The 19,945-nt window shown below is 47.5% G+C and overlaps 1 protein-coding gene across 4 annotated transcripts in view; it reads right to left on the reverse strand.

The window, feature by feature from the left end:
* Positions 1 to 337: 337 nt before the first annotated feature.
* Positions 338 to 19,945, reverse strand: part of IRF2 (interferon regulatory factor 2) — a 46,023-nt gene continuing 26,415 nt past the window's right edge. For 3 of the 4 annotated variants that reach the window (XM_084267058.1, XM_084267056.1, XM_084267057.1), the window contains exons 6-10: positions 17,759 to 17,805; positions 14,075 to 14,186; positions 9,280 to 9,444; positions 3,071 to 3,117; positions 338 to 1,737 (exon numbers count right to left, since the gene is read on the reverse strand). In XM_084267058.1, coding sequence (XP_084123184.1) covers positions 1,426 to 1,737; positions 3,071 to 3,117; positions 9,280 to 9,444; positions 14,075 to 14,186; positions 17,759 to 17,805 — 683 coding nt within the window. In that variant the 3' untranslated portion in view covers positions 338 to 1,425. The remainder of the gene's footprint in view (positions 1,738 to 3,070; positions 3,118 to 9,279; positions 9,445 to 14,074; positions 14,187 to 17,758; positions 17,806 to 19,945) is intronic. The other variant, XM_084267059.1, reaches the window with a different exon arrangement.

A 19,945-nucleotide genomic window follows, 5' to 3' on the forward strand; every position in this document is an offset into this window, starting at 1 on the left:
GGGGATCTAAGAGGAATGGGGCCTCCCTGTGTGGGAGGTGGACTTTCACAAGACCCCCTCCACGAGATGCCTTGCTCAAAGCCCAATCACGGAATAACAGCAGAAGAGGTGCCCCAACTCCCAACCTCCACATGTGAGGCCAAACTTGAGGACACCACCTTTAAGCTCCAGTTCCTCTTTGCACCTCGAGCTGCCTCAAGCACAGTACTCCCCATCCTGTTAAGACTCCAGGCAGCTCTTGCTAATTGCTCACTCCAAGAGGTCACACTCACCTATCAAACCTATGCCATCTGGGGCTTCTGAAAGATTAAAAAAAAAAGGGAGACAAACAAGAGGATTATTAAAAATTTAACTATATACCATATTTATTATCAATCCACAGGATAATCTGATTGCTACATGAGCTCATAAAAGCTATTTCACCTTTACAAAATTAAAAAAAAAAAATGTGCCACAAGGATGTAATAACTGCTGATAACCAAGGACTGAATCTTAAAATTATAAATTTGCTGTAGAAAAGATTAAAAAAAATTATATTCACTTTAGAATTTTACTTTGAATAAAATATTCCCCTGTATAAAAAATAAAAAAGCTTGCTCTGGTTAGAATTAGAGTATTTTTCTTCTTCTTTTAAATCTGGGAATTTGCATAATATCTCTGTAATAGGTTTCTTTTTTTTTTTTTCCTCCTTTTTCCTATTGTACCACGCGGCATTCAAGCATAGCAGATTAGAAACAAACATGAGAAAAAGCAGTCTTAAAACGTATGAAATCCACACAGGAAGTCTGAACTTCCTTTCCTTCCCTCTATTCTTTAAAGACACTTTAGCAAAGAACAGCCTTGAAAAGAATACAGGTGGGGAGGGACCTTCAATGTGCCATTAAAGTAGAGCAAGGTAATAAAAGGCCTTTCGTTAAGTGCTTTCTTAATAAGGTGCAGAAGCAGACTGCAACGTTGCTAGTACTGCACTATGTACAATATTCACAATAGATTTTCTTTTTTTCTTCTTTATTTAAAAATATTCCAGCTAGTTCACATTTTCTCTTCCATTCTGAGGCTTTCAGTTCCATCAGAGCCTTGACAGCAAGAAGCGCAGCAGCACCACTTCCCCTGTGGTCGGTTGGTCCTCTTACGAAACACCGGAACCCGCGAGTGGGCCAAAGTTCTTGGGTTGGGTTTTTTTTTTTCCCTAGGTAGCAAACCTTGGGAATCCCACCTGGGTTCAGGTGTGCATACTGACAGCTGGAATCCTGAGTTAAAAACACTCCTCCTGCACGGGAGTCGGACACAGCAATGTTTTGTATTGCCAAGGCTTCACCTTAGATTTGTCTCGTGTGCGTCAAGGGATGAACCTCTCCTAGAGAAACGTTAGGATAGAAAACCAAACAAAACAAAGCTAAAAACAGCCCCCACGCCATCAGGAGCTTAACAGCTCTTGACTCTTGACTGGGTGATGTCTGATGTTTTCTTGATGACGCTGGCCCGCCTCTCGCGGTCCGGCTGGCTGCTGCTCGTGGAGGCCGTGGACACTACTTGTGGCAGGGGGATGTCTGGGAAAGGGGGCCAGGAGCTGTTGTAAGGCAGTGGGCAGCTTTCTTCTTTGATGGTGACTTGGAGGTCAGGCTTGTTGGCTACAAAAGTTGCCATGCTGGGAAGCATGTGTGAAGTGTTCCTCATTCCCAGATTGCTGAGATACTGTTTGCCTTCAATGTTTTTCTTCTGCCAGTGAAGTCGTCCCTGAAAAAAACAACAGGACCAAAGACCATATGAGCAAACAGAGCTTTGCAAAGGGCTCTGAGGAACAGGAGGAACATCCACAGACTGCATAGGAATCACTCCATTCCTAAAAGCCTGAGCCTCTAGCTTTGAATGTCTCTGCTCCCACCCACTTCTCCCTTTCTCAAGTCACTTGTCTAAACCCCAGTGGATCTCCAGGACTCAGCAGGGTCTGCCCACCCTTCTGATGGAAAAATAGAGGCCTTACTCCTGGTATGCCAGAGACAAAAATGGACACAGAGGACCACCCATGCAGAACTTCAAATGGAAGTGCCTCCTCCATTACCAAGAGAGAGCATCCTCCTGCCAAGAAGCAGGCACAGAGACCCAAAACCTCTCAAACGGCACCACCCAAAATGTTCACACAGGTGAAGCTACCGGGAAAGCAGCTGTCACTTGATGGCATGTCCCCCATCACAGGGAGGAGGTTCACCAAGCATCCTGCCCTTTCCCCATCACACATTCCACATGTTCTGTCAGAGGATTGGGGAGTCATTACTGGCAGTCTGCACAGGGGCTCCATCCTAAGCAAGGACAGAGAGACTCAACAAGAGTGCTAGCTGTGCCGTTACACAGCTGCTCTCCAAGGAGGAAGATTCAGAGGGCTTTCTGCGGGACACAGCAAGGAGAAGGATTTGCAAGAGGCCTTCTGCAAAAACATCACTAAGGCACAGAGCATCCAAGTGGCCTCAGTGAGCTTCCCCTGGGTTCCAAGCACTCAGGGAGACCAGCAGGCCCAGTCACTTGGTGGCAGCCCCAAAAGCGAAGACAAGTGCTGGGTTTGCAGAGATGCAGCTGAGGGAACATTCACCGGGTGGCTATTTTCTTCTCAGATTCCTTTCATCAGCAACACCCTGCTTGGGAAAGCTTTTTGCCTCACATTTTGCCTCACAAATGTTTGCCTCAGACGTTTCAGCTGTGTTTCTATCACAGGTGGAACCACTTCCTCCAGTCGTACGAATTCAGGCACCGTCCACAGCACACACAGCAGGCATGCTTTCAGCCAAGATAACTAGCTGGCCCCGCTGATGCCTCTCCAGAGCATCTTATCATGCAAATTAATCTCACTGTAGTTTGGTCAGATGAGGATGAAAGAACTTGAAGAGATATCTACTCTGCCACACAATTATCCAGACAAAGTCTGAGCCCCTGGAACTCCCTGGTTTGCTTTTCTCCCCCAGCTATTATTGGAACAAATTCTCCGCTGGTAGAGAGAGTTGCAAATGGAGAAGGAGGAAGAATAAGTCAGGACATTGTTCTTGAGACCCTGCTCCAAAGCACTGAAAATACTTACCTCTGCATTTTCTTCATCACTTGGAACGCTGTCAGTTGTTTCACTTTCTGTCAAACAAAACAGAAACAAAAATGAAGCTCACCCTATTCTTCTACCTGCAGTAGCCAAACCCAACTCAAGGGGTCTGACGCACTTCCAACACGTGGAAGTCAACAGTCAAACCAATAAGGCAGAACTCAGCAGAGAAGCACAGATCCCAACCCCCACCACAACAGCAATCCAAGGGTTAGACAGAAGAGCTGCACTGAACAACAGTGGTACACTCATGAAGCACCATGAAGATGATTAGAGGGCTGGAGCACCCTCCCCTACAAAGAGAGGCTTAGGGAGCTGGGCAGCCTAGAGACGAGAAGGCTGTGGGGGGACCTCATTGCAGCCTTCTAGTCTCTGAAGGGAGCGGAGAAACAGGAGGGGAATCGACTTTTTAAAAGGGCAGACAATGGCAGGACAAGGGGGAACGGATTGAAGTTGAAGGAGGGAAGGTTTAAATTAGATGTTAGGGGGAAGTTTCTTACAGAATGAGTGAGTGGTGAGGGGCTGGAATGGGCTGCCCAGAGAGGGGGTGGATGCCCCATCCCTGGAGGTGTTCAAGGCCAGGTTGTATAGGACCCTGGGCAACCTTGTGTAGCTCCAGGCCTGGAGGTTGGTGGCCCTGCCTGTGGCAGGGGGGTTGGAACTCTGTGATACTTGGGGTCCCTTCCAAGCCAGACCATTCTACGATTCACATGGCAGTCAACATAGCTACACCCCGGAAAAGATAGCAAGAGGGCCAAGAAGTAGACCTGAGCAGAAGGAAGAGCCTCCTGTGAGCAAGCAGGGGAAGCCCCTCTCTCCTTCACCTTCTCTTGGCAGCTGCAGGCCTGGCAAAGAGCAAAGTTCTGTCCAAATCCTTATTTTTATCTCCATGCAAAACCAGCAACAACTCCGCCCCAGCGGAGATAAGTGTGTTTTTGTTTCAGGGACTGTTATCTCTGCTGCCTCCCCAAGGCCCTGTCACTTCTGGCACTTTATTACTGTTTATACTTTGCTCTTATTTCTCTTTTGCCACACGTGCCCAGCCTCCCCCCCAGCCTGTTTCTCAACCCTTCACCCACCACTCCTGCACGTAGAAATACTATCGCCCCATCGCCTCCTCCCATGGCACATGGCCACCCTCACCCTCATCACTGCAACCAGAGAGCAAACCCAGGGGCACAGCGCCAGCAGGATGGCCATCCTCCTGCACCAGCATCCCTCCCTTCCAGAGGAGCCTGAAATCCAGGAATTTTGACTGTATTTTTAAGGAAGAGTGCCTGAATGCAGGTTTCCCAGCTCCTGAGATCAGGCTCCGGGCCCCCAGGCTGCCTGGGAGTGCCTCAAACACAGCAAAGACGGGGCACGTTCCCCTCTTCACGATGGGCTTGTGCCTGTTTCCCAGGGGGATAACACCAGGTGTCTGCCAGGCTATGGACAGCCAGAGAGACCTTTTGGCAGCCTCTCCCCAGGGCTGAGCAGAGGGGGCTCATCTGCTCCCCAAACCAATGGGAACCCAGAAGCCCTGAAATTACAAGATCACAAATCATAAACTCATTGAAGTTGGAAAAGACCTCCAGGATCATCCAGTCCAACTGTCCCCCTACCACCTACATTACTTACTAAACCATGTCCCTAAATATCTCATCCCAACCTTTCCTTAAACACCCCAAGGGAGGGTGACTGCCACAGAAAGGCCTTTTCCAATCTTGTGATTAAGATCATCAAGTCCAACTGTTCCCATCCTATGCTAAACCATATCCTTAAGTACCTCTCTACCTGTCTTTTAAACACATCCAGGGTCAGTGACTCAACCCCCTCCCTGGGCAGCCTGTTCCAGTGCCAGAAAACCCTTTTGGTGAAGAACTTCTTCCTAATCTCTAATCTAAACCTGCCCTGGATCAGTTTGAGGCCATTCCCCTTGTCCTATCTCCTGTCACTTGGGCGAAGAGACCATCTCCCACCTCTCTACACCCTCCCTTCAGGTAGTTGTAGGTGGTGATAAGGTCTCCCCTCAGCCTCCTCTTCTTCAGGCTGAACACTCCCAGCTCCCTCAGCTGCTCCTCATACGATTTGCCCTCCAGCCCCTTCCCCAGCCTGGTTGCCCTTCTCTGGACTCGCTCGAGGATGAGCGAGATTGGGTGAAGGAACAACGTGATGAGTACCTGTAGCAGTGAAGGGAACTCCTGATTTCCACTCTCTGCTCTGTGTTGCACATTGTAGCCCACGCAGACTGCTGTGCACACCCCCTGCAAACATTAAATCATGACCCTGCCTTCCCAGAGAGCAGCCTCATGCTCCGCACTGGATGTAAGAGTGCGTGGACTGTGCCTCATCCCAGTGCTCCCAAAGTCGTTCTGAAGCAAAGAAGCAGCCAGCTTGGATACTCAGGACTACTACTCCCAAAGCCACGTCCCTCCCTAAGCTGCAGCATGGAGCCAGCAGAGGTTGTGTCTAACTGCGAAGCCCTGTGAAGGTAAAACACTCTGCAGGGCTTCTCATTCACTGGCCCAGGTAAAGGGAGATGTGCCAACACAATTAAGCTGGCTAATTAAACCACACTGGAGGGGGGAGAGGCAGAAATGAATCTGTGCGAAGGAGAAACGGCCCTGGAGATAGAATCAATAGGAGGAATCCACACAGAGACAAGAAACAGATATTCCTTGACATGAAGAAACATGTGGCAACAAAAAAAAAGTGATGCAGCTGAAAAGGAATCCATCCTTGGTGTGTTTATACATAACAAAATGCTGAGCAAGAGATAGCACTATAGTTAGCAAAGCCAGGGAAGCTGGCCACTCAGGCATGGAAAGTTAGGGAGGTTATTTCAATCAAGGGGTTATTTGAATCAGTGCTGAACACAGGAGGAGGTTGACAACAGCCTCAGTACTAAAAAAAAAAAAAGAAAAGATTTCACAGACGTCAGTGGAAACATGAGAAAACTCAGGACAGCCACTGGTATCATTCGCCTGGGTAACCTCGGAAAGGAGCTTGAGGTGCTTTTGAAACAAACCAGATTTATGTAGGACAGCTGATACCACAGGGTGGTACTTTTTTTTTTGGTGGTGGTGGTGTTTCAGAAGAGCTAAACTAACTGTTCCTGCACAGCTGTTCGGGTTATATTCTTCCCTGTCCTTCAGCGGTAGACCTGGCAGAGCAGGCAGCTCTACCCAGCAAACCCAAGAGCACAGGGACAGGGCTCCTGTGGTTCTCCAGTATAGGTTTGTGTGGAGCAAGGCAAACCCAGAAACAGTCACAAGACTGTCCTACAGGTTTCAGGGTTCTGACAAACACAGACCCTTTCCTCACTCCTGCCTCAAGGACAAATGCACACTTTATAAAAAGGAGGTTCATAGAAAATTCAGGCTGGAAGGGACCTCTGGAGGTCTACAGACCAATCTCTTGCTTAAAGTGGGGCCAATTACAAGACTGAATCAGGTTGCTTGGGGCCTTATCTAGTCAGGTATTGAAAACCTCCAAGGATAGAGGCAGCACAACCTTTCTGGGCACCCTGCTCCACTGCCTGCCTGTCCTTGTGGTGAAAAACAAAAGGTGACATTTTTTCCTGTACTCAGTGGAACCAAGTTCTCATTTCAATTTGTGCCTGCTGTTCCCACCCTCCCACCACACACCACTGTGAAGAGCCCAGCTGTGCCTTCTCAATAAAATCATAGAATCATAGAATTGTAGGGGTTGGAAGGGACCTCAAAGAGATCATCGGGTCCAACCCCCCTGCCAAAGCAACTCCCTAGGACAGGTCACTCAGATAGACATCCAGACGGGTCTTGAATCTCTCCAGAGATGGAGACTCCACCACCTCCCTGGGCAGCCTATTCCAGTGCTCTGTCACAACAGCATCCCTGCAGATAGGGGCAGGCTGCTATGAGGTCCTCAGAACCATCTCCAGGCTGAACAAACCCTAGTCCCTCAGTCTCTCCTCACAGAATGAGTGCTCCAGCCCTCAATCATCCTGGCAGCCCTTCCCTGCACTTGGTTCCACTTGGATCTTTCTTGGACTGGGGCGCTCAAGGCTGGACCCAATACTCAAGAAGTACCAAAACTTGTGCCAAGTATTGGGGGGATAATCCCTTCCTTAGATCTACTGGCCATGCTCCTGAGAGCTGTTGGTGTTCCCCATGGCCAGGGTGTCCTGCTGTCTCACTGCCCACCTGCCTTTTTGCCGAGCTGCTCTCCATCCCATCAGCCCCAGCTTCCATCACTGCAAAGGACTCTCACACCCCAGGCACAGGACCCGGCATCTGTCCTTGTGGAATTTCCTAAGGTTTCTGCTGGCCCATGCCTGCAGGATCTCCAGGATCTCCTGGATGGTGGCCCTGCCCTCAAGCTGGTGTCCCTTACTCAGTGTCACCTGCAAACGCTGCAAGTGTGCACTCCAACACCTCTTCTGCTCACTGATATATTAAATAGGTCTCATCACAGGACAGACCCTCCACTTCTTATTGGCTTCTAGCTAGAGCAACCAGGCTCATCAAGTCCTGCCTTCAGATGCATTCAAAGCTCGTCAGTGGCATGGAATCATCTCTGAGTTATGGTCTACCAGGTCTTGGTATAAGTTAAAGACAGCTGAAGGCCACCAGGATATTAAGACAAGGGAAAGGAATAGCAGAAGCACCCCAGTCATGCCTTGTTTTCCTTGTGCAGGCTTGCTGCATTGACTTTAGGGAAGGTAGTTCACCACTCGCTCACGTCAGGGTGGTTCTATCACCAGACTACCCCCCTCTACAGTCCCAGCCCAAACAACCACCGTGACTACCAGACCAAGACAGTGACTTTTGTCTGCACTCCAAGAACTCAGATTCTGTAGCTGGGGTTAAAAGAAAACATGGGTGTCACATTCACATAGACTTCCTGGAAATGTTTTGCAAGAAGCATCTGGGAAGAGGACACTTCAAAGGCCCCGTCTCCCAGCTGTTAATAAATTAAAGCACCCTCATCCCCCTGCCCCACACTTTGCAAAGCCCTTCTGAATTCTTTGACCATTACAGACTAAACACATTGGGAAGCACAATCGTTCATCAACATGTGTGAGACTAACGCTGGAGGCTATTCAAAAGAACATCACATTATTCACCCAGACCCAAAGATAAAAATCACTAACTATGTATTTTTATAAAAATGTGTCTGGAAGTAATTTCAGCCTAATGAGTACAAGGCAAAACCATGTGCAAAGTAATAAATTGCATGGCAAATAATTAATACTTGTGTTTGCCTCAAAAGATTAAATTTGTGTTTCTATGCTGTCTCCTGAAGCTTGCAAGTTAGCAGCACGTTAAGAAAGGAAGGAGAGTTGGATCTAAAACTTTTTCTAATTTCAAACGTGTCTTTGCCCCACTTCCTACAGAAAAAAAGTCTTGGATGACAGCAGGGTCTCTACATAGGGTGCCCACACATGCTCATTCTCCTCTAACAGCTTCTGAACACGCTGTCAGACTTGGATAAGGGATAAATGAGCACCAAAGACTCTTAACTTCCTACCACTTTTACAAAAATAAGGGGTCAGACAAGAAAGAGAAACCTTTAGCACCCTGACTAAGGGAAAATCTTGTTATCTCATCCCTTTTCAGATATCAGAGAATCCAGATGGGAGGGAGACACTGGAAGCCAGACATCCGTAGCTCTGCCGCCTGCGCAGCCAATGGTTATCAGTCGCTCCATGGCTGTTCTAGTCTGCAGACTATTGGTAACAAGAGTCCCCCAGGGCCCCCAGCTCCCTGTCAGCATTATATACTGACACAGTATGTAGTGCAGCCCGCAGCACTCCGTACCCGCTGTGCTAGGCACTGAGGGAACACAGGGAAGAGAAGACTTCTCATCTCCAGTAAATCAGGGGGCAAGAGGGACACACTGCATCTGCAGCATTCATTTGTGCCACTGATAATGCCCTTCATAGAAGATAAAAAAACCTTCTCTGCATTAGATCTAAAAAGGTTCTTTTTCCTGGTAGTCAGAGGCTAACACCTGGGATATGCCTTTCCAACCTCAGATCTGCTGAGTTGTTTCCCAAGGTGAAATGAGTGAAGGACTGTGAGGTTTTGAGTTTCATCAAAAAGGCAGAAGGCAGCTGAAGAGACATCTCTGGATCTTTGCAGGCCACCCTGGGAAAGGTCCCCTTTCCCCCCAGGTGTCTTCCAACCATTTCCAAAGAAAGGAGTGTAGAGGAATGCCAGGGTGCTTACCTGCGTAGGACGAGACAGGGGATATCTGTAGGGGGTACAGCTGGCTCATGCTGAGGGGCTGTTCGTCGCTTTCTGTTGTCACCTCCACTACCTGGCAGACGTCAGGAGGATTAGCAACGATCACCTGCTCCTCGGTGCTGCCATCAAGGTGCGGCTGTCCTACAACTTGGGGTTAGAAATGACACATTGATTACTCACAGCACCTCAACCAGCCTCAGACCCTGCTTGGTATTTGTGTGAGTCTCCAATACTGTCCCAGCACATTCTGCCATGCTGACCACCTGCTTTCAAAGGGACTTCTAAAGGAAACCAGTGGGATTTATTTACTTTCCATCACCCCCAGAGACATTTTTCCCCCCACTTGTGATGACTGAAATGCCCTTGCTCTCACACATTCACATCCTTGAGCCCTCTTTGACATACCAGCTGTCCCAAAGCTGTCCCAGGGAAGACCACAGCCACACTCCTCCTCCACCCAGAAACACGGTCTCCTCAGGGCACAAGGACCACACCAAACCCCTCCTAATGTGAGAAAACATCCCCACCCAGCAAGCTGCCAACATCCCATGGCCTCTGGATGCTGTCATGTAAATCATGCACCAGAAGATCAAACCTGTCCTCAGGTTTTTGTAGAACACAGTGGGACTCTGGTTTATGTATGACATGGATCTGTGAACAATTTCACCTCCAATTAGAGCCTTATTCTCACTCATCCTTGGGATGCCCATGACAACATGGAGAACAGCACCATTGTTCCTGTAGTCTGGAACCCCCAAGGTCCCTGAATGAAAGCTATGGTCTGATTAGCAATTAACAGAGGGTATTCCTATTCACCCAGGAACATGGTATTTAATAACAAAGGAATATTAATATTCTCTAGGCTTGTTCAGCCTAGAGAAGAGAAGGCTGTGGGGGGACCTCATTGCAGCCTTCCAGTCTCTGAAGGGAGCAGAGAAACAGGAGGGGAATCGACTTTTTAAAAGGGCAGACAATGGCAGGACAAGGGGGAATGGATTGAAGTTGAAGGAGGGAAGGTTTAAATTAGATGTTAGGGGGAAGTTTCTTACAGAGTGAGTGAGTGGTGAGGGGCTGGAACAGGCTGCCCAGAGAGGGGGTGGATGCCCCATCCCTGGGGGTGTTCAAGGCCAGGTTGGATGGGGCCCTGGGCAACCTTGTGTAGATCCAGGTTGGAGGTTGGTGTCCCTTCCTGTGGCAGGGGGGTTGGAACTCTGTGATCCTTGGGGTCCCTTCCAACCCAGACCAGTCTGGGATTCTATGAACATTATTTATTTCTATGAAGTGAAGGCATCACAGATGCTTTGCAAATGTCCTGAAGCGCTCTGCAGAGGCAAATTGTGCTACACAACACCCTTTTGAAACGGGGGAATAAACTGAGGTACCAAGAAGTTTGTGAGCAAAGCAGAACTGGGGTGAAAGCCAAAAATCTCACTTCTCTGGAGCTGCCTGAGACAATTCCCTCTGTCTTGTACAAGTCCCCTTTCGATCCCAGCAGTATGGACATGCAACAACTGCATTAATGCAGCAGGGAGCTGAAAAGCCACTAGCTAGCTTTGAAGAGCACATGGGGATGAAGCTGCTTTGGAGGACAGATAGCCTCAATTGTCCAAGAGACAGGGAAGGACTGCAGGTATTCTTCCTCTGGAACATAAAGCTTCAAAAGGAACAATCTTCATGCAGACAAAGTCTGACAAACACAGTGCTGCATTGTTTGGAATTCAGACAGTATTTTTTTTTTCTAGACCCACGATGGGAAAAGAATATAGTCAATGAGACAGAGTAGACCTTGAAATTCTTCTGTGAAGTGACCTGAGTACTTCAATTATTCATTTTTAAAAAGGCAAAAGATGGCATCTATTCCTGGATGAACTAAGATAAATATACACGAAGGCACATGAATATAAATACAATCCATTCCTGCCTTCTATCTTTAGAGAAGGCTACAGCACTTTTTTTTACAGCACAGGTTTATCTCCCAGAGAAAAGCTGCCTATCATTTTGCTTCATGAAGTGCCAGGTAACCGCTAGAAGCTGAATTCCTGTAATTATTACAATTTTGTTCCAGATATTCCACCATATTTCTACCTTACCTGGTCCTGAAACAACCTGCTTTTTATTGTGCAGCGAGTAGGGGGGCAAGAACACACACACAGAGTTAATTTTTATCTGGGAGAAACCAATATTGTGCAACCCTGCTGGGGTATGAGCAGGCCATCTGCACTGTTTTATCTTACTCCTCAGTACCTGAGGAGTTCTTACCCACCCCAAGAGATAAATGGCACAGCAAAAAATGACTGCTCCCCTGGGCAACGTGCCACCCCTCTCCTAGAGCTGCATGTGTGTCAAATGCTGCAGGTGCTGTTTGTCTTTCCTCCAAGCCAGCTGACTTCCCTCCTCTCTGCAGCACAGATCTATTTTACCCTTTTCCCCTTGTTTACATTAAAATCCTGCTTACAGTCCTAAATAAGGACTCCCTCCAGTCTGGGTAAGCAGCACACTTCACAAGCTGTGAATTGAACAAACCTGGCTGACAGGAACACACCCAAAGCCTTGCTGTTCTACCCCAAAAATGGGTTCCCTGGGCCCAGAGAAAAAAATAAAGCCTTTAAGTTGCAAATTCCATTCTGAACCTCTTGCTTGGTTGTCACAACAGACCTTGACTGTTCTTAGATGTTGATGTTGCCACTGTGGGTTCTGTCCTGTAAATCAGAGAGATCTTCTAAGGTGCAACATGCATTCATCTCACTATAGAAAACCACACAGGCTGGGATACACTGTACTGGAGAAAACCACAGGAAAATGATTCTCTTATGTTAGTGGATTTGGGGTAACACGAGGTGTGTTCCAGAGACTGAGGTTAACTGATCTCTGTTTGAATTTAAGGCTCTAAAATAAAGCAAAGGTCTACAAAGCTTCTTCCCTGTGTTCTGGCCTTGGCATGTTTCAGATGTGTTTATGAGTTGGCAAATAGGAAGCACCACCAGCACCACAATGCTCTATATTCCTTCAAGTTATAAAACTCTCTGGTAGTAAGAGTGTCAATCATGTTCTAACACTCTCACAAAGCAACAGCTGATTAAATGAACCACCATAAAGAGAAGAAAACGACTCACAAATGCCTCATCCACAGAGGTACCTGAAGGGAATGACTATGTAAACCCTGCAACCCGAGACACGGGCATCAAAAATAGTCACTGCACATTATTTCTGCCTTCTCTCCAAACAGACAACTAACATGTTTTTCAAATACTTTCCTGACATATATAAAAGTGGAATACTAGAGAAAATGATATATGGGTCACATTTCTAGGAGCTCTCGCTCCAGTGACAACCTCAGCCAAAAGAGAGCTGTCAAAAACCAACCCAATTATTCTTCCAAGCACCAATTATTCACGTTGAGATGACAGCTAATTCCTAAGGTACCAGTTTCTAAATGCAGTCTGCACTGATCCTTGTTGTTAACTCAGTGATGTTAAGAACTAAGTCTGCTGCTGAGGTGACAGTAAACAGAACCAAGTTCCTCTATTTCATCTGTAGGTTTAAACCTGCAGGTTTAAACCCCATACAAACCTCCATTTTCAGAAATGGGAAGTCATCATCCAACTGCAGTTTAACTCCCAAATGTCACTGGCTGAAGCCTCCTCATAGCTAAGGACTACTCAGTGGAGCAAGTTCATGTCATAGAATCATAGAATGTGTAAGGTTGGAAGGGACCTTCAGAGGACTTCTAGTCCTACCCCCTGCAGTGAGCAGGGACATCTTCACTAGATCAGGTCACTCAGAGCCCCATCAAGCCTGACCTTGAATGTCTCCAGGGATGGGGCCTCCACCTCCTCTCTGGGCAACCTGTGCCAGTGATCCACCACTCTCATAGTGAAGAGCTTTTCCCTAATTATCCAACCTAAATCTCCCCTATTCTAGTTTAAAACCATCACCCCTCATCCTAGTGCTCCATGCCCTTGGGAACAGTTCTTCCCCAGCTTTCCTACAGGCACCTTTCAGGTACTGTCAGGCCGCTATAAGGTCTCCCAGAGCCTTCTCTTCCCCAGGCAGAACAAGCCCAACTCTCTCAGCCTGGCTTCATAGGACAAGTGCTCCAGCCCTTTGGCTCCAGCCCTTGTGGCTCTCCTCTGGACGCCCTCCAACAGGTCCATGTCCTTCTTGTGCTGAGGGCTCCAAAGCTGGACACAGCACTGCAGGTGAGGTCTTACCAGAGCAGAGCAGAGGGGCAGAATCCCCTCTCTCCATCTGCTGGCCACACTCCTTGTGATGCAGCCCAGGATGCATCACTGAGCATTGGTGGCTCATGTCCAGCTTCTCATCCATGAGTACTCCCAGATCCTTTTCCTCAGGGCTGCTTTCCAGCCCATCATCTCCTACCCTGTATGGATAATGAGAGTTTCCCCAGCCCAGGTGCAGGACCCTGCACTTGGCTTTGTTGAACCTCATGAGATTCATCTGGCCCCACTTCTCCAGCCTGTCCAGGTCCCTCTGGATGGCACCATGCCCCTCCCTCACAAAAAGCCACTTGAGTATGTCTGTAAGTGCTCTGCTCCCAGGGAAACCACCACACTGCCACGGTGCTGCTCGCTGCCTCCGCAAGGTGGTGGAGCTGAACCTGCAACCAGGGCCTCGCGTGGCTCGGGCTAGTGAAAAATGTGGTGACTGTGGTGTTCTCCAAAGTGCAAAATGCTGACATAAAGCTGAGTTTGACAGTCAAATGAGTTTTGGAAGTCACCTGTATGCTTAGCACGTTAGAAAACAGAGGAGTACTTACCTACAAAGTTCACTGTACTGTCAACTTCATTTTTTATACTGGAGGACAGGAAATAGTCAGAAGTGACATCATTTAGCCCATTAATCCCAAAAGATGATTCAACTGGCTCTTGCTAGAATGAAAACAGTACAGTTGGGTCAGTTTTGATTTATTTTAGGAGCCTGGACTCAGTTCATCTCTGTGTTCTGAGGTGGTAATAAATCATATCGCTTCTGCCTGCCATACACCCCCTGCTCTGTGCTAGAATGAGCACGGTGGTTCTCTGAGAAGGAGCTGGAGTTTACTCTATTTCCCAATCTTCTGCTCCGAAACAAAAGCTATTTTTACTTTTCAGATTTAGGAGTGAGCCTTCAGAGAGCAAGAAATTAGCATGCTATTTACCACAAGAGATTAACATTTGGCAGAAACAAGGAAGAAACATGGCTTTAAAACAGAACTCTATTTAATATTCATCCTCATTCCCTTCCAAACACGCTCCATCTCCTCGCACTCTCTGAAAAGAAGCCTTAGCTTCTGCACAGCAATTACTAAATTCTAGCCTTAATTTTTCTCTGCAGCAAGCCTGAAAGCAAACCAAAGTGTTTACACTAAATACAGCCTTTTAGATCACATCATAAACATTACCAGGGGGCAACAGCGCTTGGAAAACACCACCTGTTCTACACAGACCAGGCTTCCCACAAGATGCATCTCTGTAGGTCTGGTACATGAGTGGGGATCTGAAAATCTCCCTTCGGAATAGACACCAAAAAAAGTTGGATTCCATAAACTCAGGATTTTTTTAAAGAGCTGTGACAAACCAAGTGGATTATCTACCAGTCCAACCTCCTCCCTGGTAGTGGCTCACTTATGGGGATATGGGTTACAGTCTGAAGTCTTGTGCTCCTTCTCTGGGCTGCCCACACGAGTCCTGCAAGGGAAACGCTGACAGAGACACCTGCAGAGAGGTGCAGTGCTGGCAGTCACACCATGCCCATTTTCACAGCTCTAAAGCGTTTCGGCACAGGCAGGGCAAAGATGAACCTCAAGACTTCTGGTGCCAGCCCTTCACTGCACTAACTAACCCTATGAACCTAGACAAAAAGCCTGGAGATGGTGCGACCGGCCTGGGTGCCCCGTGCTCTAAGTCAAAGAGCTGTCACTTCCACACAGGCCTGCAGCTTCCCAGCCATGACACAATGCCATAATGCAAACATGCACCCTGCCTCAAGGCCCCTCTGAACATCACATGAGTGCAGAGTTAGTGTAAAAAAGTTAGGGCAGCTAGGTCTTCAATGAGCTGAACCGGTTGTGTCAACCAGCAGGTCAAAGAATCCAGAGAGCCAGGAAAGATAAAATTAGCTGCTATCGATCCAGCAAGAATCCCTGGCTGCAGAGACAGGTTAGGGCTGCACACTGCAGCCCTGAGCCCCTGGTGTTGTGCAATAGCCCAGCAAACACAGCAGCACCCACGGGAGCCTGGTGCACGCAGCACCTTGCTCTGATTTCCCGAGGTTTGGTTATGGGGACATTTATTTTGTAGCCTCTTGGGAACTGCCAGAAAGGAATACACAGTGTCGAGCTCTGGTGATGGTGTCAGATCGATGGAAGGACTTAGAAACTGGCACACATGGTGTTAAATCACCTCAATTTTCAGTGTCCAGGTGCCTGCTGGAAGCCCAAGCTAAATGCATGGGGAAAGGTGTCATTTAGATTTTTAAAAATGTCTCAATGGGGAGCTGCAAGCAGAGTCAAAAGGATACATCTAGGGTAAGGTAGAAATTAAGCCTCAAGCAGGCAGTTTAGCCCTTAATTTTGTTTCAAAGGAAAGAGCCTATTTTTATCTGGATTACTTGGACACTTACACCCTCCTCCCACTTCAGAGAATTAATATTTTAATGGTGAGACCCTGTCTGCCCTAAAGTCCACTGCTCAGGGATCTATCTGCAAGCTGGGAGATTTGCTTGCAGCCCCCCTTGCCTAACGCAGAGTATGGATTTGGTAAGGCCCAGATCTCTCAGATCTAGAGGGACAAGCAGAGAAGTGCATTGAGCACCCTACTGAAGCTCAGCAAGGCCTGGCAGGGCTCTTCATCCCCCCCAGCTGTTGCTGTGGGTGCCCACAGGGTTCAGCAGCGGCAGCAGCAGGGAGCTCAACACAAGACTCTTGCTACGCTGACGTCTCTTTGCAGATCTGCAGTCAAATCCTCAGGTTCTCCCTGAAATTACTCCACTGCAGATACCAGGCAGAGCAGGGAGCAGCCTCCCACTCACCTCTGCTGAAGAGAGGTGCTCGGGGTAACTTCAAGGCGTTCCATGCAAAACACACAACTCAGATCTCAAGAATTCACATCAGTTAGCAAAGCAGCTTTCCATGCTTGGAAACATGCATTTGCTTTAACACATCCACCACCCCTTGCCACTGCTATGGCCTTCAACATTCACTAGTCAGCTGGGCAGCAGGGGAGCATGGAAAGAGCACCTGCTTTAAAAATCCAGACTACCTAGAGGCCAGCATGTGTATGTGTTTGTCAGAGTAAGGGGGAACAGAGGAGAAGACTACCTGGCCCCTGCTCAAAGCTTACAAGAGGTAAGAGGCCACACCACAGCTGGTGGCTGGTGAGCCATATGCTCACAGGTGGTCTCACTGGTAGGTGGAGGCATGGCCGGCTCCCCTCGTGCTCCTGCATTGTCTGGCCCGGTGCTTCTGTGCAGCCCAGGGCAAGCAAGGTGAGGACAGCACTCCCAAAAGCTGCACCCGTTGTCCCACCAGCTCCTACTCCCAGGCCTACACCACACATACTAATTTCCCAGGTGTTGCTGGGACTCAAGTCACAACTGCCAGGAGAGCATGCACCTTCCAACCTCAATTTCAATGGAGCGGTTTTCCCAGGCCTCTGGGTTCACCTGGCCCAGAGCACCTCTTGGCCAGCAGGTAGAGGACCTGTGCCCAGGCATGGGTGGCCCAGCCTTTCACAAGCCAGCCTTTCGCTGCAGGCATGGCAGCTACACGCAGCTCAAGGACTCAGACTTTACTGAAGGCTGAAAAGTCTGAAACCTCTGTGATTTGCTTTTTGAAAACATGAAAGGCGGTCCAAACCCTGGTGGTATGTCACACTGATCATCTTGAAAAGGCACTTGGCACAAGCATGAGAGCTGGGGAATACTGTGCTTTGTAGGGACAGCAGTTTGGGTCCACGGTCAGACTAGGCAGAAATCCCAAGCAGGGACTGATGAATTCTACAACTGAGGTCTTCTTGCTTACAAACCACGAGCAGAACACGCAGCTTTGGCAAAAGCTTCTCCCCCTTGCCTAAATCAGAATGAATTTCCGATGCCTTCCACACAGAAATGTAACTGCTCCAAAAGGTAGCTCTATTGTTCAGAAGCATTCCTCCCCTAATTACTGTATTTCTACTTATACAGACAAACAAATGGCAAATGTATTGCCAAGGCTGCCAGTTTTCCAACCTCCAGGCATTGCAACACAAGGGCTGTGTCAACCGATACGTCAGCCACGGCTCAGCCTTCCTGCTTTTTAAAATACAAACCCCAAACACCCAATGTTAACTGTTGCTACTTAACAAAACCACAAGCATGAGAGATTTGCAAATATCCACCACAATGTACTATTGGGGCTACTAAAAAAAAATTTGCAACAGATTGTTTTCATAAGCTCTCTCAATATTAAACAGCCACTTCTTACCTTAATTTGTTTGAATTTGTCATCCTTCTCAGACTTTGTTTTTTTTCCTGCAACAACAGAAGGAAGATCCTTTTGAAGTCCTGTGTGCCATGAGTTATCCTCCACACCTTCTCTATTCACTAAGAAATGGACCCAAAATGCACCTCAAAATGGCAGTACCTCCTTGGAAAGGGAGAACATGTTTTGCTTCATTTTAAACCGCCCTTAAGCTCTGGGCAGTCAGCAATTCACCTTGAACACTTTGGTTTTGTGTTTCATTTTCAAAGAGCTACAAAAAAGAACCAGAATGGGACTGAGGAAAGCAATCCCAGTCAAAAAATCAAGGTGGAAAACATGGAAGAGTGCCAAACCAAGCAACAAAGCCTGTTAAAATAAAGGAAGGGGGAAAAAAACCACTCTTAAATGGAAAAAAAGATGTCAATATATGTCTTATCACATTTGTGCCACTCACTGTAGCTATGGGAAAAGGGAGATTGTTCACTGATTTTAACATGTGAAAAGAGATGATGGTAAAGTTCACCACAGATTGTTGCAACCTTTGGCAGGGAGGGCAATCTATTGTAACTCATGCAGAAGCGATTTCTGCAATCATGCTGGGTCTGAGAACCCAGAAAAGCACCCAGCATGTGATCCTCCCAAGATCTCAGGCGCTCTGGCAGACCCCAGCGCTGCTGCCCCTGCTCCGACCTGATGACACCGTGATGTGGAATCTCAGGCTTGCTGCTGCAAGCTCAGCTCTACCCCACTGTTTGCACAGACGTGTCCCAGGAATTTCTCCCATCTCTAGTACAAGATAGCACAGTGAGAATGAAGAAATGTTTGCAGCCAGATTCTTTTGCTCTCACTCACACATAAATTTAGCCACGTGCAATGTACAAAGGGCATGTGAGAATATACACAGGGCCCAAAATATGTCAGAGTTTTATAGTAACTAGACTTGCTGCAGAATCCTCTCCTGCTACAGCCCTCATTTCCAGTATCTCCAGGTACTTTCCAAGTCCATACAGCTACAAGAGCAATCTAGCACCATAGGACAGGTTATGATTCAGGGAAATACACCTGGAGGTACAAAACACACCATAAATGAGAGACTGGAAACAGTTCCAAGGCAAATGTTCTACTGTTTGCAGATTGATCTTCTTTTCACAGTATGACTTTGTCCCCAGAATGCCAGAGCTCATCATTTCCAATCACACCACCTTAAATGGAAGACGGGCCTTTAACTCCACTTAAGAAAACAGCAAACTGAGCTACAGGTGAACTGAACTGGATTTTAGAGGGACACTGTGCATTTGGATTGCAGGTTATCTTCCCATCCAAAAATCCTAGACATGAGAGTACACCAAAGGACTAAAGAAGCCATTGTTCTACTCCTCACATCAGTAATTAAGCAGTAAGGAAGCACCGATTCTACTCTGTAAGAAACCAAATACTCATGAGATTGACATGGTGATGATGTCCTCTCCTGCCATGTGTGAGTCCTCATCCCTAAATTCAGGGATTTAAACAGTTTGCAATTTCACCACAGTGGTGCTGTGGGGGCTGGTTCTGATAGCCTAGTGAAGCTATGTAACTAATGAAGTTTAATGTTCCAGGCAGAAAGCACACTTCTCCTGCTCAGCTCAGAGTGCCAGCTAACCTCCACCCTTGCTTGAAAAGCCAAGTGTCTGCCACTGTATTGTGAATGAACCCCACTGAACTACAGGCACTGATCTCTAATACGACCCCAATCATCATCTTTGACTAAGTAAGACCTGATTCATCCATGAGAGGTAGGGAATAAGCAGATATGGATTTTAAACTGCCTTCAGTCTTGAGAATACCTCAAGGAGTCTGTGATTCTAGCAGCAGTGCCACAGATATATGTGTAACTGCTCTCCTCTGCACTACCCTCAACTTCTTGAGTCAATGTTTTAACTCAGCCCTCTCATTAACACCTCCTTTGGGTAACTTTTTTTTTTCTGATTCAACTCAGGGATGTTCATCACTCAAGTGTTCTGTTGTTTATGCTGTTCTTTCCCTGTTCTGTATCAAACTCTGGCCATTTGGCAGTAGTTACTTGCATCCCCAGAACTTAAAAGCAGCGAGGCACCTGAGACTAGGATATGAACACAGCTCCATCAGCTTTCACATCTAACACAATTTACACAAATCACCAGTTTGGCAATATCACATCTTGGTGAACCT

Source organism: Gallinula chloropus (genome assembly GCF_964237585.1).
Source record: "Gallinula chloropus genome assembly, chromosome: 7".
Lineage (NCBI taxonomy): Eukaryota > Metazoa > Chordata > Aves > Gruiformes > Rallidae > Gallinula > Gallinula chloropus.